This window comes from Bombina bombina, chromosome 3, assembly GCF_027579735.1.
Source record: "Bombina bombina isolate aBomBom1 chromosome 3, aBomBom1.pri, whole genome shotgun sequence".
Classification (NCBI taxonomy): Eukaryota; Metazoa; Chordata; class Amphibia; order Anura; family Bombinatoridae; genus Bombina; species Bombina bombina.
The window spans coordinates 1,139,173,135-1,139,199,006 of NC_069501.1; the positions used below are offsets into that span (position 1 = coordinate 1,139,173,135).

The 25,872-nt window shown below is 41.9% G+C and overlaps 1 protein-coding gene across 1 annotated transcript in view; it reads left to right on the forward strand.

Annotated features, from left to right (window-relative positions):
- XPO4 (exportin 4) overlaps window positions 1-25,872 on the forward strand; it is a gene marked incomplete in the record, with an annotated part of 418,847 nt that overhangs the window by 73,794 nt on the left and 319,181 nt on the right. Inside the window, 3 exon segments of the mRNA XM_053708521.1 lie at window positions 2,972-3,077; window positions 3,283-3,424; window positions 10,564-10,702. Of these exon segments, the coding sequence (XP_053564496.1) occupies window positions 2,972-3,077; window positions 3,283-3,424; window positions 10,564-10,702 (387 nt within the window).

The following is a 25,872-nucleotide window of genomic DNA, read 5'->3' on the forward strand; positions in this document are numbered from 1 at the left end:
ACTGGGCTTAGCGGGTCCCTCATAGTAGAGCCTTTGTAGAATAAAGTGGGTTCCACAGGGAGACTTGGTGCTTCAGTAATGAGATCAGTCTCTGAGTCCGCTGCCCTTTCCACCAATAAAGGAGGTTGCACTAAGCAAATCGTGAGATTGGTAACATTCAGCCTGCCTTGAATCGGTAACTCCTGTTGCTCCATAACATTCCTTAGGCTAACTGAAAGATCCTCAAAGCTGGCTGACATTTGTAGGCAAAGCTCCCTCAGGGCCTCATGGATAACCAAAGAGACCTCCTCCATGCTTGATGCTGTTACTTCAGAAGGCCGTAGAAACCTGGGTGTTTCCTAACTGACACTGTCGGTCGGAGGGGAAAACTGATAAAGTAACATAAGATCTTCTAATAATGTAGAAGCAATCTTGCAGGTTCTGGGTAGGTTTTGGGGTGATTTGTGAAGAATTGGTCCCAGTTTGACATTATTTTAAGTGAATTTCTGCAGGAGCCCTCTTACATGCGTCTATCCTGCTTGGCTGTTGGCTCCGCCCCCCTGAATTTAGTTCTTAATGTTCTTCAAGGGGTTCCGTTTGAACCCATGCATTCCATAGATATTAAGTTGTTATCTTGGAAAGTTTTATTTTTGGTTGCTATTTCTTCTGCTTGCAGAGTTTCTGAGCTTTCAGCTTTGCAATGTGATTCTCCTTATCTTATTTTCCATTCTGATAAGGTGGTGTTACGTACTAAACCTGGTTTCCTTCATAAGGTTGTTTCTAATAAGAATATTAATCAGGAAATTGTTGTTCCTTCCTTGTGTCCTAATCCTTCTTCTAAGAAGGAGCGTCTGTTACATAACTTGGACGTGGTCGGCTCCCTGAAGTTTTACTTGCAGGAGACTAAAGAATTTTGTCAATCTTCATTATTTGTTGTTTTTTCTGGAAAACGTAGTGGTCAGAAAGCTATGGCTACCTCTCTTTCTTTTTGGCTGAAGAGTATCATCCGTTTGGCGTATGAGTCTGCTGGACTGCAGCCTCCTGAAAGAATTACGGCTCATTCTACTAGAACTGTGGCTTCCTCATGGGCATTTAAAAATGATGCTTCTGTTGAACAGATTTGCAAGGCTGCAACTTGGTCATCTCTTCACACTTTTTCCAAATTTTCCAAATTTGATACTTTTTGCTTCTTCTGAGGCTGTTTTTGGGAGAAAGGTTCTTCAAGCAGTGGTGCCTTCCGTTTAGGTTCCTGTCTTGTCCCTCCCTTTCATCCGTGTCCTATTGTTTTGGTATTGTATCCCATAAGTAAGGATGAAATCCGTGGACTCGTCATATCTTGTAAAAGGAAATTTATGCTTACCTGATAAATTTATTTCTTTTACGATACGACGAGTCCACGGCCCACCCTGTTATTTTCTAAGACAGGTCTTTATTTTTGTTAAACTTCAGTCACCTCTGCACTGTAGCTTTTCCTTTCTCTTCCTAACTAAGGTCGAATGACTGGAGTGGGAGGGAAGGGAGGAGCTATATATACAGCTCTGCTGTGGTGCTCTTTGCCTCCTCCTGCTGACCAGGAGGCGTAATCCCATAAGTAAGGATAAAATCCGTGAACTCGTCATATCGTAAAAGAAAGAAATTTATCAGGTAAGCACCCTCTCTTGCTCCAAACCCTCCAATACTTCGGCATATGTGACACAGCCCTCTCATGGCTCTCTTCCTACCTGTCAAACCGTACCTTTTAGTGTAGCCTTCTCTGGGGCCTCCTCTGCCCCGTCACCACTTTCTGTCGGAGTACCGCAAGGCTCTGTCCTCGGTCCCCTTCTCTTTACAATCTACACGTCATCACTATGTTCCCTAATAAAGTCCCACGGTTTACAATATCATTTGTATGCCGATGACACCCAAATCTACTTCTCTGAACCAGACCTTTCTCCTTCCTTGCTAACCCGTGTCACTACCAGTCTTTCTCACATCTCCAACTGGATGTCCTCTCACTACCTCAAGCTAAATCTCTCCTAAACTGAGCTCCTTATTTCCCCCCCTTCTTCTAAACTCTCCACCCCCAATCTCTCTATAACTGTTGACAACTCCATTACCCCTACCTCGCATGCCCGATGTCTCGGGGTCACTTTTGACTCAGATCTTTCTTTCACTCCTCACATTCAGTCATTGGCTAAAGCCTGCCGCCTCCACCTTTAAAAATATCTCTAAAATTAAACACTTCCTTACACAAGACACAACTAAGATTTTAATCCACTCTCTCTCATTCTCTCCCGCCTCGATTACTGCAACTCTGGTCTCCCTACCTACCGCCTAGCTCCTTTACAATCCATAATGATTGCCTCTGCCAGACTCATCTTCCTTACACGTCGCTCTTAATCTGCTGCACCTCTCTGCCAATCTCTTCACTGGCTTCTTCTTGCCTCTAGGATCAAACACAAAATTCTCATTCTGACATACAAAGCCCCCTCAACTGAACTGCTCCCCCCCTATATCTCAGACCTTGTCTCCAGATACTCTCCCTACCGTCCCCTTTGCTCTGCTCACGACCTCCTACTCTCCTTCTCTCTTGTCACCTCATCACACTCCCGTTTACAGGACTTTTCCAGACTGGCTCCTATCTTGTGGAACTCTCTGCCTCGCTCCACAAGACTCTCTTCTAGTTTTAAAAGCTTCAAGTGCTCCCTAATGACTCTACTGTTCAGGGATGCATACAACCTACGCTAACCTTTCTTTATACCAGTTCCTCTCCTCCATTGCTATCCCCTGAACCCCCTTAGCATGTAAGCCTAAGAGTCCAGCTGTTTGTTGATCACCTTCTCAAGACCTGACTACAACAGTGCAACTCTTGGCAGGGCCCTCTACCCATTTGATCCCTATAATTGTTTTGTTGTACTCTGCCTTTGTTAATAGCGCTGCGGAATCTGTTGGCGCTCTACAAATAACCGATAATAATAAGAAGCATAAATTTCCTTTTTATGTTGCATTTCAGGCACCGCCATCCATGGTGAATAATGAACAACGACAGCAGGCAGAGCATGTTTTCCTGTCCTTCAGAAAATCCAAATCCCCTTTTGCAATTTGTAAGCACATACTTGGTGAGTATGAGCTATTCCTGAAAATGTAGTTCTCTGTAGTGCAATGTACTTTCATATTTCCAACTTCATAGTTTTTTTATTTTTTGCACCGTTGAATATATTTTTAAAGAAAAGATTGATTCATTTAAATCTAAAGTGTAATTAATTTTGTATGTAATTTCCAAATACAATTTTCTTTTCTTTGTTTCTTCTTTTCTGTAAACAGAAACTAGTAAAGTGGATTATGTCCTTTTTCAAGCTGCCACAGCGATAATGGAAGCAGTTGTAAGAGAATGGATCCTCTTAGAAAAAAGTAGCATAGAGTCACTACGGACATTCCTTTTAACCTACGTCTTACAGCGGCCAAAGTGAGTGCATATCTCTTGGTGTGACTCTTCATGTCATTCTGTTTTTTTTTTTTTTTTTAATAAAAGTTCCTCTGCGTGGTGTTGGTGATCTGTGGCTGACTTTATTCACAGGCAACTTATACTATAATGCTTGCTGGTTTTAAAGTGCCTTAAAGGTTTATAATTATTAATGAATTGCATGCTATAATACATTTGAGCATGTAATTTTAAGACTATTAACCCTGCAATACTGTGTTGAAAGGGGATCCAATCAGCAGCTCTGGTCATGCTACTCAGATGTGTAACTAGAGCTTCTGATGGGATCAGTGGTGATTTCTGCTCACCACCAGCAGTGCTTTGGGGTCCAGAGTGTAACTTCTACTGTGTCTTTTTAACTTCTTTTGGGGATTACACACAGTAGTATGTAGGGTTGTGATAGTCTTAAAATAATATGCTCTAATGAATGGTTATCTATTATGGCACTTTAACTCAGGCTTTGAAAGATAAAAAATCATATTAACCATAGTGTTTGTGTACTGTGTACCATCCTGACTCCTAAAGAGTTTCTGTTATACCTTTCAAATTTGTTTTAGTTGGTCACATAGCTCAAGCTACCTGAATGTTGGCCACATAGCTCAAGCTACCTGAATGTTGGCCAGATTGCTCATTGGCTTATAAGGAAAACTCCCTCCCCTCCATTGTTCAACACACTTCAAATAAAAAAAAAAGTCCTCTTAGATGCAGTTAAGTGCAAAAATATTAAAAATGTCCCATTAAATGGTAGCAAACAAGACAATTCTGAGATGTCGGGTAATCACACTTGACGTACTTTATTGATGATTTCATGGTTTTGATTTGAAAGGGATATGAAAGTAAAGATTACTCTTCCATGAGTTAGAGCATGCCGTATACGTTGGCTATAATTTTTAAACTAAGGGGTTAGCTTGGGGCTTGGCGCCAGAGGCAAGCCCGCCCACTTTATAGCCAAATGCCTCCTGGAGTGAAGCCTGCAGTAATGGCACTGCTTTCAGCTTGCGGTGAGATGCAGGATTACTGGAATAAAATCCTGACTTAATGGCATGTCATGCCGTTGAGGGACTTCTGTTATGAAATACACTATTTTCTCTTGGTATTCTATCTTGAAAAGCATACCTAGGTAGGCTCAGGGGGAACCAATGTACTTCTGGGGGAGTTAGCTGCCTATTTGCAGCTCTTGTCGTCCGCTAGATGTGTTTAGCTAGCCTGCAGATCTGCATTGATCACTATGTTTAAAGTGAATGTAAATTTTGATGAATGTGTGCCCGATTTTTAAAAATCCTATTAAAATCAGGGGCACTTTCATTCATCAAACTTTACATTTCATTTGTTTTGTTAAAATACTTACCTTTTATTCTTGAAAGCCGCTCCAGTGATTTCCCCCACACTAAGCAAGTCTCTTCATATGTCAAAAATGACTAATCCGGCTTCCTCCAATCACAGCTTGGCCTCAGGCAATGTTTGCTTTGGGGGGGGAACCCATGATTGGAAGAAGCCGGATTCGTCATTGCTGACATATGAAAAAGCTTGCAGGGGAAGCGCTGGAGTGGCTTTCAAGAATAAAAGGTAAGTATTTTAATAAAATTAGTGAAATGTAATGTTTGATGAATGAAAGTGCCTCTGTTTTTAATAGGATTTTTAAAAACCGGGCACACTTGTCAAACTTTACATTCACTTTAAACTCTTTTCCAGTGTTAAATAACTCTATAGTGAATTTGGTGTTATTTAAAGATGCTACACTCAGGTCTCTTTACAGCTAATCCCAAAAACAGTGATTAGGCCTCCAAGCTATTCACCAAAAAACAGAAAAGGGGGGGGGGGGGCTGGGATAGCGCTAGCAAAGCAAAAGAGAAAAGGTAACTAATCTAAGGTGATATATATCCTATAAATAAAGATAAGTGACTTAGTGTCGTGTCATATAACACATTTGTGCACAGCTGAGATAAAAATGGATATAATCTTATAGAAGTGAATCCAATGTATGTGTCGTGGGTAGTAACCTTCCATGTAAAGTAAAATAAAATACCATGTATCTTAAGAGCGGGAGGCTTGCTTAAAATAAAAAGTGATAGCAAAAGGTGGAATAATGGCAATGTTATAAGATATAACACAAATTTTAATTTTATTATAATTTAAAAGATAGATGCCGGCATCAAGAGAACAATAAAATAAATGTACAATAGCTATAGCAATAGATTAAAATAGTCAGTAAAACCTATAAAATGATACGATATGAAGTGTCAAGTTATGATGCAACTTAGTATCGAGGTACCTGATAAGACATAGGTATAAGAGGTAAATATCAGTCCCGAGTGTGGGTTGAGGCTTTCAGAGCGGTATTAGCAGAGAATACAGATCCGTAGAAATTACCTTGAACAGTCTAGCGAAGTTAAATCTTTAGAAATGGTTTTAAATGATGGTAACAGGGTCTCTCATTAGACCAAACAGTGTTGCTGATCTAACAAAAGAACAGATATAGGACTGGAGTGCTTCGTTTGAGCACCAAGATTAGGCGACACCTCACGGTCTGTCTATGGGTTAGTTCCGGTATTAGGGTCAAAGTTTGTGAGTCCAGTGCAGGAGAGCAACTGACAGCTCGTTTGTAGAATATCTGTTTCGAAAGAACGGCCTTGATAAAGGCCCAGGCGGCTGAAACGCATTGATCTTGCTCACACCAACATACTCTACCTTTATCGTCTTGGTTAGGACTTGTAGTAGGACAGGTACATTGAGCTATTTTTCTTTACTACGAATAGTCTCTATATGTATAATCCCTGTCCCAGGATCTACTAGCCCACCATAGTCAGACCGTTGTTTCGAAACAGATATGCTACAAACGAGCTGTCAGTTGCTCTCCTACACTGGACTCACAAACTGACTCTAATACCGGAACTAACCCATAGACAGACCGTGAGGTGTCTCCTAATCTTGGCGCTCAAACAAAGCACTCCGGTCCTTCATCTGTTCTTTTGTTAGATCAGCAACACTGTTTGGTCTAATGAGACCCTGTTACGATCATCTAACACCATTTCTAAAGACTTAACTTTGCTAGACTGTTCAAGAAAGTTTCTATGGATCTTTATTCTCTGCTAATACCGCTCTGAAAGCCTCAACCTACACTCGGGACTGATATTCACCTCTTATGTTTGTCTTATCAGGTACCTCGATACTAAGTTGCATCATAACGTGACATTTGGTATTGTATCATTATTTTATAGGTTTTATTGACTGTATTTTAATCTATTGCTATAGATATTGTACATTTTTTTTATTTTTCTCTTGATGCCGGCATCTATCTTTTGAATTATAATAAAATTAATTTGTGTTATATCTCTTATAACATTGCCATTATTCCACCTTTTGCAATCACTTTTTATTTTAAGCAATCCTCCCGCACTTAAGATACATGGTATTTTATTTGATTTTCTTTTTTACACGGAAGGTTACTACCCACGATCCATACACATACATTGGATTCACTTCTATAAGATTATATCCATTTTTATCTCAGCTGTGCACAAATGTGCTGTATGACACGACACTAAGTCACTTTTATCTTTATTTATATGATTATATCACCTTAGATTAGTTACCTTTTCGTTCACTTTGCTAGCGCTATCCCAGCTCCCCCCCCTTTTTTTTCTGTTAAATAACTCTATGTAAGCAATGGTGCATTAATAAAATGCTCTAACACCTCTACCATTTGCACTTCTTTGTCCTTTTTAAGAACCTAATCAGGATTTGTGTAATTTAAGATGCAAATAGAAATGCATTCTTATGCACAGCTAATTATACTGTCATCCGTGCCGAGTGGGAAAATGACTACAACTTTATAAGTGGATATGCAGAAGCCTCCATAAGCACGGAAACAAAAAGTAGGTTTATCTTGGGACTCCCTGCTAATACTTACTAGTGAGAAGCCCATGGGCCATGGACAGAATTGACCCTGTCCCCTGGTTACCTATAAAGGTAACCTTTGAACTGGACCCCTTCCTCCTAGTTCTGTCCAGCCCTTCAGATGGACAGGACCATAAGACCATCTCTTTTTGTTTTCTTCCATGGGTGGTAGCCAAGTTAGTTTTAAAAAATAAAATGTAAAATGCCTTTCATGTTCCTATTTGTATTTAGTTGTTGCAGCTATTTAAATGGACAGTCTACTCCAGAATCTTTACTGTTTAAGATAGATAATCCCTTTATTACCCATTCTCCAGCTTTTCATAACCAACACGGTTATATTAATACACTTTTTACCTCTGTGATTACATTGTATCTAAGCCTCTGCAGACAGCCCCCTTTTCTCTTGCAAGGTGTATCCAGTCCACGGATTCATCCTTTACTTGTGGGATATTCTCCTTCCCTACAGGAAGTGGCAAAGAGAGCACACAGCAAAGCTGTCCATATAGCTCCCCCTCTAGCTCCACCCCCCAGTCATTCTCTTTGCCGGCTCTAAGCACTAGGGTCTCTCTACGGGAGGGTAAAGTGAATGTGGTGTTAGAATTGTAGTTTTTTTCTATCTTCAATCAAAAGTTTGATCAGCTGACTCAGCTATGGGGCTCTCCAGAGTTGGATCTGATGGCGTCCCGTCAGAACACCAAACTTCCTCTCTACGGGTCCAGGTCCCGGGACCCCAAGGCGGTATTGATGCTCTAGCAGCGCCTTGGTCCTTCAATCTAGCTTATGTTTTTCCATAGTTTCCCCTTCTCCCTCGTCTGGTCGCCAGAATCAAGCAGGAGAAGGCTTTGGTGATTCTGATAGCACCTGCGTGGCCACGCAGGACTTGGTATGCAGACCTAGTGGACATGTCATCTGTCCCACCATGGACACTGCCAATGAGGCAGGATCTTCTAATACAGGGTCCGTTCAAGCATCCAAATCTAGTTTCTCTAAGTCTGACTGCTTGGAGATTGAACGCTTAATTCTATCAAAGCGTGGTTTCTCTGAGTCAGTTATAAATACTCTGATTCAGGCTAGAAAGCCTGTCACCAGGAAAATCTACCATAAGATATGGCTGAAATATCTGGGTTGGTGTGAATCCAAGGGTTAAACAAGAAGAATGGTTTGATATTGCAGCGCTAAGAAATACCCTAAGCTGTGAAACACAAAAAGGGGTCTAACCAATCCCCTAAAGGGACAGAATCTAAAAACAATGATAGTGATCACAGCGCCGAACGGCCTAAGGGTAAGTACACAAACACGTCGGGGAAGGCTGAATAGATTTATTGTATACAAAGTGGTACTGATAAAATTAATATTAATATGAACAGGAGTTAAAATTAAAATAAACACAGAAAACTAAAAACCAAATTTGGTTTTTAGTTTTCTGTGTTTATTTTTATTTTAATTTTAACTCCTGTTCATATTAATATTAATTTTATCAGTACCACTTTGTACACTGAATCCAAGGGTTACTCATGGAGTAAGATTAGGATTCCCAGGATATTGTCCTTCCTCCAAGAAGGATTGGAGAAAGTATTGTCAGCTAGTTCCTTAAAGGGACAGATATCTGCTCTGTCTATCCTTTTACACAAGCGTCTGGCAGAGGTACCAGACGTTCAAGCGTTTGCTCAGGCTTTAGTCAGAATCAAGCCTGTCTATAAACCTGTGGCTCCGCCATGTAGTCTAAATCTAGTTCTTTCAGTTCTTCAAGGGGTTCCGTTTGAACCTTTGCATTCCATAGATATTAAGTTATTATCTTGGAAAGTTTTGTTTTTGGTAGCTATATCTTCTGCTCGAAGAGTTTCTGAATTATCTGCCTTACAGTGTGATTCACCTTACCTGGTGTTCCACGCAGATAAGGTAGTTTTGCGTACCAAGCCTGGTTTTCTTCCTAAAGTTGTTTCTAACAAGAATATTAACCAGGAAATAGTTGTTCCTTCTCTGTGTCCTAATCCTTCTTCGAAGAAGGAACGTCTGTTACACAATCTTGATGTGGTTCGTGCTTTAAAATTCTATTTACAAGCAACCAAGGATTTCAGACAAACATCCTCCTTGTTTATTAACTATTCTGGTAAGAGGAGAGGTCAGAAAGTGACTGCTACCTCTTTCCTTTTGGCTGAAAAGCATCATCCGTTTGGCCTATGAGACTGCTGGCCAGCAGCCTCCTGAAACAATTACTGCTCATTCTACTAGAGCAGTGGCTTCCACATTGGCTTTCAAAAAAACAGATTTGTAAGGCAGCGACTTGGTCTTCACTGCATATTTTTGCCAAATTTTACAAATTCGATACTTTTGCTTCTTCGGAGGCTATTTTTGGGAGGTTTTGCAAGCAGTGGTGCCTTCTGTTTAAGGTACCTGTCTTGTTCCCTCCCTTCATCAGTGTCCTAAAGCTTTGGTATTGGTATCCCACAAGTAAAGGATGAATCCGTGGACTGGATACTCCTTGCAAGAGAAAACAGAATTTATGCTTACCTGATAAATTACTTTCTCTTGCGGTGTATCCAGTCCACGGCCCGCCCTGGCATTTACGTCAGGTATAAATTTTTTGTTTAAACTACAGTCACCACTGCACCCTATGGTTTCTCCTTTTTCTTCCTAACCTTTGGTCGAATGACTGGGGGGTGGAGCTAGAGTGGCAGCTATATCGACAGCTCTGCTGTGTGCTCTCTTTGCCACTTCCTGTAGGGAAGGAGAATATCCCACAAGTAAAGGATGAATCCGTGGACTGGATACACCACAAGAGAAAGTAATTTATCAGGTAAGCATAAATTCTGTTATTTCAGTTCTTTCGACAGACTTGCATTTTAGCCAATCAGTGCCCTCTCATAAGTGCCTCCACGGGCGTGAGCACGATGTTATCTATATGGCACATATGAACTTACACCCTCTAGCTGTAAAAAACTGTCAAATGCATTCAGATAAGAGGCGGGCTTCAAGGACTTCGAAATTAGCATATGAAGCTACCTAGGTTTAGCTTTCAACTAAGAATACCAAGAGAACAAAGCTAGTTTGATGATATAAGTAAACTGGAAAGTTTATGAAAATTTAATTTTGACTAGACTGTCACTTTAAAAATAGGTTTGACTGTATTTTAGACTTTTGGAATGGCAAAAACATTGTTATGTGAAAACCAGCAAGATCCTAAAAATGTAACCTTTTTATTTTTCAACAATTACATTGTTTTGCAGCCTGCAGAAATATGTGAGAGAACAAATCCTTTTGGCTGTTGCAGTTATAGTAAAACGAGGATCTTTAGATAAATCAATTGATTGCAAGAGCATTTTCCATGAAGTTGGCCAGTTAATAAGCAGTTGTAACCCCACAGTGGTAAGTCTCATTTTCTTTTGTTCTGTGGGTAGGTGGTGCTCCCACTGATACAGCTGCTGCTTTTTGTTCAAGCTACTTGTGCATATAAAACCCTCCAACATGTTATTGTTTGCCATTCTTTATATTGAAATCATAGGTGTGTATTGCAAAATGTTGTTAGTGTGAGAATAACCCTGACTCTGTGATTTTGATATTAAACTGTACTGTTAGTGTTGAGCAATCATGATGGGATGTGACCCTTAAAGGGACAATTTTGAAAAATCTTTCCAATTTATTTCTATTCTCAAATGTATCTGGTGAGGCAATGACAAGATACATATATGTGCATCCACCAATCACCAGCTAGCTCTAAACAGTGCATTGCTGCTCATGAGACTACATATGTATGCTTTTCAAATAAATTGGAAAGTTTTTAAAATAGCATGCTCCAAATCAATCAAGGAAATTTAATCGACTGTACTGTACCTTTTTTTAAAGGGACCTTTACTTTTATTTTTTTAAATGTTGTGCATAAGAGAGAACAGCATTTAAACATTTTTAATTTTTTTCATGCACAAATACATTTAATTAGAAGCTATTTAAATTAAAACTAAAAAAACTGTATCATTTGTGCACTTCCAACTAATGCTCGTTGGCTGACAGACATTTCCTGCTAATGTTCACAACTGATACTATGTTTAAATTGAAATAGCTTTTACTTCATTTTTGTTTCTGTACAATATCCCTTTTAAGATGTTACAATGATAAAACCAGAGCACTAACTTGTTTTCACAGAAAAGTTGCGTTAACTGTAGATATATACGAGAGAGAATAATTTCTCAGCTAAAAGGACTTGATAAACATCAGGACAAAACGTATCCACTAATACTAGTAACCCAAACACAGTAGCGGACCTACTCAACAAAGGGTGCTGGTGGGTGCAAGATTTTTTTTTTTTGGGGGGCCCCCAAAAGTAACTCAGTAGAAAGCAAAAGTATCAATATAAATTCTGTGCTCTGTTTAATGATTTTGAGGATAGATAGATGAACCTACAACCTGCATTAATAAAATGCTCCGCTGCATTAGGATTGTAAACATTCTGCACACAACTATGGATAGACTGGCTGTTATGGGCCCCCTCCAGCTATTGGGCCCTGGTGCAACTGCACCTGCTGTACTAATGATAGTTTCGCCCCTGCCCAAACAGTTTTTGAATCCAACACACTGACATCAATCTTGCCGTCTCGGACTAAGTAAGCAATGTCTCCAAACAGATACCAATGTTACCTGCTCAATCAAAGCTAAATAATTAAGTGCTTTTACACAATTGTTATTAAAAGCAATAACCCAACCTGCACACATGCCGGCTATACCGAAAATGCCACTGTTCATTTCTTTTAAAAAGACGTACACAAATAGTTTAGATGAAAAAAAAAAAAATTAGGTTCAGTGTCCCTTTTAAAAAGATGTACGCAAATCTCTATAGTTTAACTTACTAGCATCATTACACACTGTTAAAAGGGATCAATTTACTTACAGGTCCTTCAACCTTTGGTATAATTGCTAAACCCCTGAAATCGCCATTTTTTGTCATAAGTAAAGCACAACTGATTTTTGGATTTTGAAATTGTGAGTAATGATGCAGATAAGAATATTGTGATGATTTTGGTGGTATAACCATTTAGTGCTTGAAGGGTATTGAAAGGCAAAAGCATCTTATGTCTTGCGATCTCTGGAAAACCAGACTGACACTACCATCCAAGGTTCAGAAATTATCTGCAGAAAACCAAGTGAAACCCCTAAATTAATGCTAAATAATAAAATAAGTTCCCTTGTTTTTTTTTTTTTTGTAGTAACATTGTCAGCGAATGTGCATGTGATGCCAATGCCTGTATTTTTAACTACTATGGATCTTGGTTGTATAGTGTTGATGTTTTTACTTTTAGTTTTTCCTAATTGGTTTAGCAGAATCCCTATAAGCAGATGTACACAGTACTGTGTGTGTGTATGTGTGTGTATGTGTGTGTGTGTATATGTATATATATATATATATGTATATATATATATATATATATATATATATATATATATATATTTTATTTATTTTACTGTCTGTCATGTATGAACTGTATTCTAGATAGACTTGAAGAAAAACGGGAATAACCTTTTAACTCAAAAACCAGGGTATATAAAATTGTTGTTGCTCACTCAACAGTGAAACTTTTTATATGTTGATTCTTCTTACCTACTTTTGCTTAGTGTATGAATTGCCTCAGTCATGTGGACCACTTTTATTTCTCCAACATAGGTGTGTCCGGTCCACGGCGTCATCCTTACTTGTGGGATATTCTCTTCCCCAACAGGAAATGGCAAAGAGCCCAGCAAAGCTGGTCACATGATCCCTCCTAGGCTCCGCCTACCCCAGTCATTCTCTTTGCCGTTGTACAGGCAACATCTCCACGGAGATGGCTTAGAGTTTTTTAGTGTTTAACTGTAGTTTTTATTATTCAATCAAGAGTTTGTTATTTTAAAATAGTGCTGGTATGTACTATTTACTCAGAAACAGAAAAGAGATGAAGATTTCTGTTTGTATGAGGAAAATGATTTTAGCAACCGTCACTAAAATCCATGGCTGTTCCACACAGGACTGTTGAGAGCAATTAACTTCAGTTGGGGGAACAGTGAGCAGTCTCTTGCTGCTTGAGGTATGACACATTCTAACAAGACGATGTAATGCTGGAAGCTGTCATTTTCCCTATGGGATCCGGTAAGCCATGTTTATTACGATCGTAAATAAGGGCTTCAAAAAGGGCTTATTAAGACTGTAGACTCTTTCTGGGCTAAATCGATTCATTATTAACACATATTTAGCCTTGAGGAATCATTTTATCTGGGTATTTTGATATATAATATCGGCAGGCACTGTTTTAGACACCTTATTCTTTAGGGGCTTTCCCAAAGCATAGGCAGAGCCTCATTTTCGCGCCGGTGTTGCGCACTTGTTTTTGAGAGGCATGGCATGCAGTCGCATGTGAGAGGAGCTCTGATACTTAGAAAAGACTTTCTGAAGGCGTCATTTGGTATCGTATTCCCCTTGGGGCTCGGTTGGGTCTCAGCAAAGCAGATACCAGGGACTGTAAAGGGGTTAAAGTTAAAAACGGCTCCGGTTCCGTTATTTTAAGAGTTAAAGCTTCCAAATTTGGTGTGCAATACTTTTAAGGCTTTAAGACACTGTGGTGAAAATTTGGTGAATTTTGAACAATTCCTTCATGTTTTTTCGCAATTGCAGTAATAAAGTGTGTTCAGTTTAAAATTTAAAGTGACAGTAACGGTTTTATTTTAAAACGTTTTTTGTACTTTGTTATCAAGTTTATGCCTGTTTAACATGTCTGAACTACCAGATAGACTGTGTTCTGAATGTGGGGAAGCCAGAATTCCTATTCATTTAAATAAATGTGATTTATGTGACAATGACAATGATGCCCAAGATGATTCCTCAAGTGAGGGGAGTAAGCATGGTACTGCATCATTCCCTCCGTCTACACGAGTCTTGCCCACTCAGGAGGCCCCTAGTACATCTAGCGCGCCAATACTCCTTACTATGCAACAATTAACGGCTGTAATGGATAATTCTGTCAAAAACATTTTAGCCAAAATGAACCCTTATCAGCGTAAGCGCGACTGCTCTGTTTTAGATACTGAAGAGCATGACAACGCTGATAATAATATTTCTGAAGGGCCCCTAACCCAGTCTGATGGGGCCAGGGAGGTTTTGTCTGAGGGAGAAATTACTGATTCAGGGAACATTTCTCAACAAGCTGAACCTGATGTGATTGCATTTAAATTTAAGTTGGAACATCTCCGCATTCTGCTTAAGGAGGTATTATCCACTCTGGATGATTGTGACAAGTTGGTCATCCCAGAGAAACTATGTAAAATGGACAAGTTCCTAGAGGTGCCGGGGCCCCCAGAAGCTTTTCCTATACCCAAGCGGGTGGCGGACATTGTTAATAAAGAATGGGAAAGGCCCGGTATTCCTTTCGTCCCTCCCCCCATATTTAAAAAATTGTTTCCTATGGTCGACCCCAGAAAGGACTTATGGCAGACAGTCCCCAAGGTCGAGGGAGCGGTTTCCACTTTAAACAAACGCACCACTATACCCATAGAGGATAGTTGTGCTTTCAAAGATCCTATGGATAAAAAATTAGGTTTGCTTAAAAAGATGTTTGTTCAGCAGGGTTACCTTCTACAACCAATTTCATGCATTGTCCCTGTCGCTACAGCCGCGTGTTTCTGGTTCGATGAGCTGATAAAGGCGGTCGATAGGGATTCTTCTCCTTATGAGGAGATTATGGACAGAATCAATGCTCTTAAATTGGCTAATTCTTTCACCCTAGACGCCACTTTGCAATTGGCTAGATTAGCGGCTAAGAATTCTGGGTTTGCTATTGTGGCGCGCAGAGCGCTTTGGTTGAAATCTTGGTCGGCTGATGCGTCTTCCAGGAACAAGCTACTTAACATTCCTTTCAAGGGGAAAACGCTGTTTGGCCCTGACTTGAAAGAGATTATCTCTGATATCACTGGGGGTAAGGGCCACGCCCTTCCTCAGGATCGGCCTTTCAAGGCAAAAAATAAACCTAATTTTCGTCCCTTTCGTAGAAACGGACCAGCCCAAAGTGCTACGTCCTCTAAGCAAGAGGGTAATACTTCTCAAGCCAAGCCAGCTTGGAGACCAATGCAAGGCTGGAACAAGGGTAAGCAGGCCAAGAAACCTGCCACTGCTACCAAGACAGCATGAAATGTTGGCCCCCGATCCGGAACCGGATCTGGTGGGGGGCAGACTCTCTCTCTTCGCTCAGGCTTGGGCAAGAGATGTTCTGGATCCTTGGGCGCTAGAAATAGTCTCCCAAGGTTATCTTCTGGAATTCAAGGGACTTCCCCCAAGGGGGAGGTTCCACAGGTCTCAGTTGTCTTCAGACCACATAAAAAGACAGGCATTCTTACATTGTGTAGAAGACCTGTTAAAAATGGGAGTGATTCATCCTGTTCCATTAAGAGAACAAGGGATGGGGTTCTACTCCAATCTGTTCATAGTTCCCAAAAAAGAGGGAACATTCAGACCAATCTTAGATCTCAAGATCTTAAACAAGTTTCTCAAGGTTCCATCGTTCAAGATGGAAACCATTCGAACTATTCTTCCTTCCATCCAGGAAGGTCAATTCATGACCACGGTGGATTTAAAGGATGCGTATCTACATATTCCTATCCACAAGGAACATCATCGGTTCCTAAGGTTCGCATTCCTGGACAAGCATTACCAGTTCGTGGCGCTTCCTTTCGGATTAGCCACTGCTCCAAGGATTTTCACAAAGGTACTAGGGTCCCTTCTAGCTGTGCTAAGACCAAGGGGCATTGCTGTAGTACCTTACTTGGACGACATTCTGATTCAAGCGTCGTCCCTTCCTCAAGCAAAGGCTCACACGGACATTGTCCTGGCCTTTCTCAGATCTCACGGATGGAAAGTGAACGTGGAAAAGAGTAATCTATCTCCGTCAACAAGGGTTCCCTTCTTGGGAACAATAATAGACTCCTTAGAAATGAGGATTTTTCTGACAGAGGCCAGAAAAACAAAACTTCTAGACTCTTGTCGGATACTTCATTCCGTTCCTCTTCCTTCCATAGCTCAGTGCATGGAAGTGATCGGGTTGATGGTAGCGGCAATGGACATAGTTCCTTTTGCGCGCATTCATCTAAGACCATTACAACTGTGCATGCTCAGTCAGTGGAATGGGGACTATACAGACTTGTCTCCGAAGATACAAGTAAATCAGAGGACCAGAGACTCACTCCGTTGGTGGCTGTCCCTGGACAACCTGTCACAAGGGATGACATTCCGCAGACCAGAGTGGGTCATTGTCACGACCGACGCCAGTCTGATGGGCTGGGGCGCGGTCTGGGGATCCCTGAAAGCTCAGGGTCTTTGGTCTCGGGAAGAATCTCTTCTACCGATAAATATTCTGGAACTGAGAGCGATATTCAATGCTCTCAAAGCTTGGCCTCAGCTAGCGAGGGCCAAGTTCATACGGTTTCAATCAGACAACATGACAACTGTTGCGTACATCAACCATCAGGGGGGAACAAGGAGTTCCCTAGCGATGGAAGAAGTGACCAAAATCATTCTTTGGGCGGAGTCTCACTCCTGCCACCTGTCTGCTATCCACATCCCAGGAGTGGAAAATTGGGAAGCGGATTTTCTGAGTCGTCAGACATTGCATCCGGGGGAGTGGGAACTCCATCCGGAAATCTTTGCCCAAGTCACTCAGCTGTGGGGCATTCCAGACATGGATCTGATGGCCTCTCGTCAGAACTTCAAAGTTCCTTGCTACGGGTCCAGATCCAGGGATCCCAAGGCGGCTCTAGTGGATGCACTAGTAGCACCTTGGACCTTCAAACTAGCTTATGTGTTCCCGCCGTTTCCTCTCATCCCCAGGCTGGTAGCCAGGATCAATCAGGAGAGGGCGTCGGTGATCTTGATAGCTCCTGCGTGGCCACGCAGGACTTGGTATGCAGATCTGGTGAATATGTCATCGGCTCCACCTTGGAAGCTACCTTTGAGACGAGACCTTCTTGTTCAGGGTCCGTTCGAACATCCGAATCTGGTTTCACTCCAGCTGACTGCTTGGAGATTGAACGCTTGATCTTATCGAAGCGAGGGTTCTCAGATTCTGTTATCGATACTCTTGTTCAGGCCAGAAAGCCTGTAACTAGAAAGATTTACCACAAAATTTGGAAAAAATATATCTGTTGGTGTGAATCTAAAGGATTCCCTTGGGACAAGGTTAAGATTCCTAAGATTCTATCCTTCCTTCAAGAAGGATTGGAAAAAGGATTATCTGCAAGTTCCCTGAAGGGACAGATTTCTGCCTTGTCTGTGTTACTTTACAAAAAGCTGGCAGCTGTGCCAGATGTTCAAGCCTTTGTTCAGGCTCTGATTAGAATTAAGCCTGTTTACAAACCTTTGACTCCTCCTTGGAGTCTCAATTTAGTTCTTTCAGTTCTTCAGGGGGTTCCGTTTGAACCCTTACATTCCGTTGATATGAAGTTATTATCTTGGAAAGTTTTGTTTTTAGTTGCAATTTCTTCTGCTAGAAGAGTTTCAGAATTATCTGCTCTGCAGTGTTCTCCTCCTTATCTGGTGTTCCATGCAGATAAGGTGGTTTTACGTACTAAACCTGGTTTTCTTCCAAAAGTTGTTTCTAACAAAAACATTAACCAGGAGATTATCGTACCTTCTCTGTGTCCGAAACCAGTTTCAAAGAAGGAACGTTTGTTGCACAATTTGGATGTTGCTGAAAATTCTATTTAGATGCTACAAAGGATTTTAGACAAACATCTTCCTTGTTTGTTGTTTATTCCGGTAAAAGGAGAGGTCAAAAAGAAACTTCTACCTCTCTCTCTCTTTGGATTAAAAGCATCATCAGATTGGCTTACGAGACTGCCGGACGGCAGCCTCCCGAAAGAATCACAGCTCATTCCACTAGGGCTGTGGCTTCCACATGGGCCTTCAAGAACGAGGCTTCTGTTGATCAGATATGTAGGGCAGCGACTTGGTCTTCACTGCACACTTTTACCAAATTTTACAAGTTTGATACTTTTGCTTCTTCTGAGGCTATTTTTGGGAGAAAGGTTTTGCAAGCCGTGGTGCCTTCCATTTAGGTGACCTGATTTGCTCCCTCCCTTCATCCGTGTCCTAAAGCTTTGGTATTGGTTCCCACAAGTAAGGATGACGCCGTGGACCGGACACACCTATGTTGGAGAAAACAGAATTTATGTTTACCTGATAAATTACTTTCTCCAACGGTGTGTCCGGTCCACAGTCACCACGGTACCATATGGTTTCTCCTATGCAAATATTCCTCCTTAACGTCGGTCGAATGACTGGGGTAGGCGGAGCCTAGGAGGGATCATGTGACCAGCTTTGCTGGGCTCTTTGCCATTTCCTGTTGGGGAAGAGAATATCCCACAAGTAAGGATGACGCCGTGGACCGGACACACCGTTGGAGAAAGTAATTTATCAGGTAAACATAAATTCTGTTTTTGACAAGTTTAAGCCTGTTTAACATGTCTGTGCCTTCGGATAAGCTATGTTCTATATGTATGAAAGCCAATGTGTCTCCCCATTCAAAATTGTGTGATAATTGTGCCATAGCGTCCAAACAAAGTAAGGACAGTACTGCCACAGATAATGAAATTGCCCAAGATGATTCCTCAGATGAGGGGAGTAGACATGATACTACATCATCTCCTACTGTGTCTACACCAGTTTTGCCCACGCAGGAGGCCCCTAGTACATCTAGCGCGCCAATGCTTATTACCATGCAACAATTGACGGCTGTAATGGATAACTCCATAGCAAATATTTTATCCAAAATGCCTGCATATCAGAGAAAGCGCGATTGCTCTGTTTTAAACACTGAAGAGCAGGGCGCTGATGATAATTGTTCTGTCATACCCTCACACCAATCTGAAGTGGCCATGAGGGAGGTTTTGTCAGATGGGGAAATTTCAGATTCAGGAAAAATTTCTCAACAAGCTGAACCTGATGTTGTGACATTTAAATTTAAATTAGAACATCTCCGCGCACTGCTTAAGGAGGTGTTATCTACTCTGGATGATTGTGACAACTTGGTCATTCCAGAGAAATTATGCAAGATGGACAAGTTTCTAGAGGTTCCGGTGCACCCCGACGCTTTTCCTATACCCAAGAGGGTGGCGGACATAGTGAATAAGGATTGGGAGAAGCCCGGCATACCTTTTTGTCCCCCCCCCTATATTTAAGAAATTATTTCCTATGGTCGACCCCAGAAAGGACTTATGGCAGACAGTCCCTAAGGTCGAGGGGGCAGTTTCTACTCTAAACAAGCGAACTACTATCCCTATCGAGGATAGTTGTGCTTTCAAAGATCCTATGGATAAAAAATTGGAAGGTTTGCTTAAAAAGATTTTTGTACAGCAGGGTTACCTTCTACAACTCATTTCGTGCTTTGTTCCTGTCACTACAGCAGCGTGGTTCTGGTTCGAGGAACTAGAAAAGTCGCTCAGTAGAGAGACTCCGTATGAGGAGGTTATGGACAGAGTTCACGCACTTAAGTTGGCTAACTTTTATTTTAGATGCCGCTTTGCAATTAGCTAGATTAGCGGCGAAAAATTCAGGGTTTGCAATTGTGGCGCGCAGAGCGCTTTGGCTAAAGTCTTGGTCAGCGGATGTATCATCCAAGACAAAATTGCTTAACATCCCTTTCAAAGGTAAAACTCTATTTGGACCAGAATTGAAAGAGATTATTTCAGACATCACTGGGGGAAAGGGCCACGCCCTTCCACAAGATAGGCCTTTCAAGGCCAAGAATAAGTCTAATTTTCGTTCCTTTCGCAATTTCAGGAATGGACCGGCCTCTAATTCTGCATCCTCTAAGCAAGAGGGTAATGCCTCACAGCCCAAACCAGCCTGGAAACCTATGCAAGGCTGGAACAAGGGTAAGCAGGCCAAGAAGCCTGCTGCTGCTAACAAAACAGCATGAAAGAGTAGCCCCCGATCCGGGACCGGATCTAGTAGGGGGCAGACTCTCTCTCTTTGCTCAGGCTTGGGCAAGAGATGTTCAGGATCCCTGGGCACTAGAAATAGTTTCTCAGGGTTATCTTCTGGAATTCAAGGAACTACCCCCAAGGGGAAGGTTCCACATGTCTCACTTATCCTTAAACCAAATAAAGAGACAGGCGTTCTTACATTGTGTAGAAGACCTGTTAAAGATGGGAGTGATACACCCTGTTCCAATGACGGAACAAGGAATGGGATTTTACTCAAATCTGTTCGTAGTTCCCAAAAAAGAGGGAACCTTCAGACCAATTCTGGATTTAAAGATCCTAAACAAATTTCTCAGGGTACCATCGTTCAAAATGGAAACTATTCGAACGATTCTACCCACTATCCAGGAAGGTCAATTTATGACTACCGTGGATCTAAAGGATGCGTACCTACATATTCCTATCCACAAAGAACATCATCAGTTCCTAAGGTTCGCCTTTCTGGACAAACATTACCAGTTTGTGGCCCTCCCATTCGGGTTAGCCACTGCTCCAAGGATTTTCACAAAGGTACTCGGGTCCCTTCTAGCGGTTCTAAGACCGAGGGGCATTGCAGTAGTACCGTACTTGGACGACATTCTAATACAAGCGTCGTCCCTTTCAAAAGCAAAGGCTCATACAGACATCGTTCTGGCCTTTCTCAGATCTCACGGATGGAAGGTGAACATAGAAAAGAGTTCTCTGTCTCAGTCAACAAGAGTTCCCTTCTTGGGAACAATAATAGATTCCTTAGAAATTAGGATTTTTCTGACAGATGTCAAAGTCAAAACTTCTAAGCACTTGTCAAGTTCTTCACTCTGTTCCACGTCCTTCCATAGCTCAGTGCATGGAAGTAGTAGGGTTGATGGTTGCAGCAATGGACATAGTTCCTTTTGCACGAATTCATCTAAGACCATTACAACTGTGCATGCTCAAACAGTGGAATGGGGATTATACAGACTTGTCTCCTGTGATTCAAGTAGATCAGAAGGCCAGAGATTCACTCTGTTGGTGGCTGACCCTGGACCATCTATCCCAGGGAATGAGCTTCCGCAGACCAGAGTGGGTCATTGTCACGACCGACGCCAGTCTAGTGGGCTGGGGCGCGGTCTGGGAATCCCTGAAAGCTCAGGGACTATGGTCTCGGGAAGAGTCTCTTCTCCCGATAAACATTCTGGAACTAAGAGCGATATTCAATGCTCTCAGGGCTTGGCCTCAGCTTGCAAAGGCCAGATTCATAAGATTCCAATCAGACAACATGACTGTTGCGTATATCAATCATCAGAGGGGAACAAGGAGCTCCCTAGCGGTGAAAGAAGTGACCAAAATTATACAATGGGCGGAGGATCACTCCTGCCATCTATCTGCGATCCACATCCCAGGTGTGGAAAACTGGGAAGCGGATTATCTGAGTCGTCAGACTTTCCATCCGGGGGAGTGGGAACTCCACCCGGAGATCTTTGCCCAGTTGACTCAATTATGGGGCATTCCAGACATGGATCTGATGGCGTCTCGTCAGAACTTCAAGGTTCCTTGCTACGGGTCCAGATCCATGGATCCCAAGGCGACTCTAGTGGATGCACTAGTAGCACCTTGGACCTTCAACCTAGCTTATGTGTTTCCACCGTGTCCTCTCATTCCCAGGCTGGTAGCCAGGATCAAACAGGAGAGGGCCTCGGTGATCTTGATAGCTCCTGCGTGGCCACGCAGGACTTGGTATGCAGACCTGGTGAATATGTCATCTGTGCCACCATGGAAGCTACCTTTGAGACAGTACCTTCTTGTTCAGGGTCCATTCGAACATCCAAATCTGGTCTCCCTCCAGCTGACGGCTTGGAGATTGAACGCTTGATTCTATCAAAGCGTGGGTTTTCAGATTCTGTGATAGATACTCTGGTTCAGGCCAGGAAACCGGTAACTAGAAAGATTTACCATAAAATATGGAAAAGATTTATCTGTTGGTGTGAATCCAAGGGATTCCCATGGAATAAGATAAAAATTCCTAAGATTCTTTCCTTTCTGCAAGAAGGTTTGGATAAAGGATTATCTGCGAGTTCTCTAAAGGGACAGATTTCTACTTTATCTGTCTTACTACACAAACGACTGGCAGCTGTGCCAGATGTTCAAGCATTTGTTCAGGCTCTGGTTAGGATCAAGCCTGTTTACTGACCTTTGACTCCTCCCTGGAGTCTAAATCTAGTTCTTTCAGTTCTTCAAGGGGTTCCGTTTGAACCTCTACATTCCATAGATATTAAGTTACTATCTTGGAAAGTTTTGTTTTTGGTTGCTATTTCTTCTGCTAGAAGAGTTTCAGAGTTATCTGCTCTGCAGTGTACTCCGCCCTATCTGGTGTTCCATTCAGATAAGGTTGTTTTGCGTACTAAGCCTGGTTTTCTTCCAAAGGTTGTTTCCAACAAGAATATTAACCAGGAGATAGTTGTACCTTCTTTGTGTCCGAAACCGGTTTCAAAGAAGGAACGTTTGCTACACAATTTAGATGTAGTCCGTGCTCTAAAATTCTACTTAGAAGCTACAAAAGAATTCAGACAAACATCTTCTTTGTTTGTCGTCTATTCTGGTAAAAGGAGAGGTCAAAAAGCAACTTCTACCTCTCTTTCACAGCTCACTCCACTAGGGCTGTGGCTTCCACATGGGCCTTCAAGAACGAGGCTTCTGTTGATCAGATATGTAAGGCAGCGACTTGGTCTTCACTGCACACTTTTGCCAAATTTGACAAATTTGATACTTTTGCTTCTTCGGAGGCTATTTTTGGGAGAAAGGTTTTGCAAGCCGTGGTGCCTTCCGTTTAGGTAACCTGATTTGCTCCCTCCCTTCATCCGTGTCCTAAAGCTTTGGTATTGGTTCCCACAAGTAAGGATGACGCCGTGGACCGGACACACCAATGTTGGAGAAAACAGAATTTATGCTTACCTGATAAATTACTTTCTCCAACGGTGTGTCCGGTCCACGGCCCGCCCTGGTTTTTTAATCAGGTCTGATGAATTATTTTCTCTAACTACAGTCACCACGGTACCATATGGTTTCTCCTATATTTTTCCTCCTGTCCGTCGGTCGAATGACTGGGGTGGGCGGAGCCTAGGAGGGACTATATGGCCAGCTTTGCTGGGACTCTTTGCCATTTCCTGTTGGGGAAGAGATATTTCCCACAAGTAAGGATGACGCCGTGGACCGGACACACCGTTGGAGAAAGTAATTTATCAGGTAAGCATAAATTCTGTTTTTTGTGAACAACCTGGGTTCTTGCTGATTGGTGGATAAATTTATATATATATATATATATATATATATATATATATATATATATATTTTTTTTTTCATTTGTTTCCCCTTTTCCTGTAATTTCATTCTGAAATTGTGAGCTTTTCAGTTCCTGTTAGAAATGAAAGTGCAGAGCACTGTTATATTCATTTATTTTAAACCTGATAAACTGTTTAATTTATAAGTGCTTTTTAAATTTAGATTAAATAGAGATTTGCCACATATGGTGCTTGAGTAAATACCTATTCTCTGTGCACTTGTTAGTTCCTGTTAAGACACCAGCCCCTTTTGCAGGGCTGTTGCCAAAAGCTATGGCGCCTGCTACCAAAGAAGAATAAATAGGTAAAAACGTAATAAAATTCACATTCCTTCCATAAGGCAAGGAGAGTCCATGACTTCATTCCTTACTGTTGGGAATTACATCACCTGGCCACCAGGAGGAGGCAAAGGTACCCCAGCCAAAGGCTTGCTGGAGCAGCTACCTACTGGTGTGACACTCTGTCGGAGCTCATAGAGGTGGAGACTCCCCTTGAGGATATTCAGGAGAGAATTAAGGCACTGAGAATTGCTAACTCCATCTGTGATGCGAATATGCAGATTATTCGCCTAAATGCAAAGGCTTCTGGCTTTGCAGTCCTAGCCCGCCGGCCTTTGTTTGAAGTCTTGGTCTGCGGACTCGATTCTCTTCCCTTTAAGGGGAAGATTTTATTCGGTCCAGGGCTGGACTCCATTATTTCTACAGTTACCAGAGGGAAGGGTGCCTTTCTAACGCAGGATAAGAAGAATAGACCTAAGGGACGGCAATCGTCTAATTTTCGTTCTGAGAAATCACAACATCAATCCTTATCCAAGTCCGAGCAGCCCAAGAGTACTTTGAAGCCGGCTCAGTCCTGGAATAAGACCAAACTAAGAAGCCTGCCGAGAACCAATCAGCATGAAGGGGCGGCCCCCGATCCAGTATCGGATCGAGTAAGGGGCAGACTGTCTCTCTCATTTTTTCAGATGCTTGGTTTCAGGATGTACAGGGTCCTGGAGGATTCAAATCTCATCCGCCCAGGGGCAGATTCCTTCTCTCCAGACTGTCTACAAGACTGGAAAAGAGGACTGCCTTTTTAGGATGCCAACGGGATCTCTCCTCTCTAGGAGTAATTGTCCCGGTACCTACAGCAGAGAGAGATTTGGGGTTTTGTTCAAACCTTTTCGTGCTTCCAAAAAAGAAGGGAACTTTTCGTCCAATTCTGGACTTTAAGGGACACTGAACCCAAATTTTTTCTTTCATGATTCAGATGGAGCAGGAAATTTTAAGCAACTTTCTAATTTACTCCTATTATCAAATTTTCTTCATTCTCTTGGTATCTTTATTTGAAAAGCAAGAATGTAAGTTTAGATGCCTGCCCATTTTTGGTGAACAACCTGGGTTATTCTTGCTGATTGGTGGATAAATTCATCCACCAATAAAGAGTGCTGTCCAGAGTGCCTGAACCAAAAAACAAAACTTTTGCCTTTTTCAAATAAAGATAGCAAGAGAACGAAGAAAAAGGAGTAAATTTGAAAGTTGCTTAAAACTGGATGCTCTATCTGAACAACGAAAGAAAAAATTTGGGTTCAGTGTCCCTTTAAAGTTCCTAAACAAGTTTGAGTGCTCCCTCTTTCAAGATGGAGACAATACGGTCAATTCTTCCTCTGGTTCAGGAAGGACAGTTTATGACCACCATAGACCTGAAGAATACATACCTTCACGTTCCGATACACAGGGAACATTATCAGTTCCTGGGGTTTGCTTTTCTGGACCAGCACTTCCAGTTCATAACTCTTCCGTTTGGCCTAGCTACTGCTCTAAGGATATTTACGAAGGTTCTGGGGACTCTTCTAGCCGTTACCAGAACACAAGGTATTGCAGTAGCGCCTTACCTGGACAATATCTTGATACAGGCACCGCCTTTTCTTCTAGCGGGAGAACACTCGGAATCCCTTCTCAGTCTTCTTCGATCACATAGATGGTCTATGCTTGAAAAAGAGTTCACTTACTCCAAATACAAGTGTGAATTTCCTGGTGACAATAATAGACTCCATATCCATGAGAATATTTCTAACAGATGAGAGAAGTTGCTAACTTCTGCATGTCTTGCCCTCCAGGCCTCCTTGTGACCCTCAGTGGCTCAGTGTATGGAGGCGATTGGACTCATGGTGTTCTGTATGGACATCATTCCCTTTGCCAGATTTCATCTCAGACCCTTACAACTATGCAGGCACGGCTTCTTGAGACCGTCCTGGGAGATTGTGACTACGGA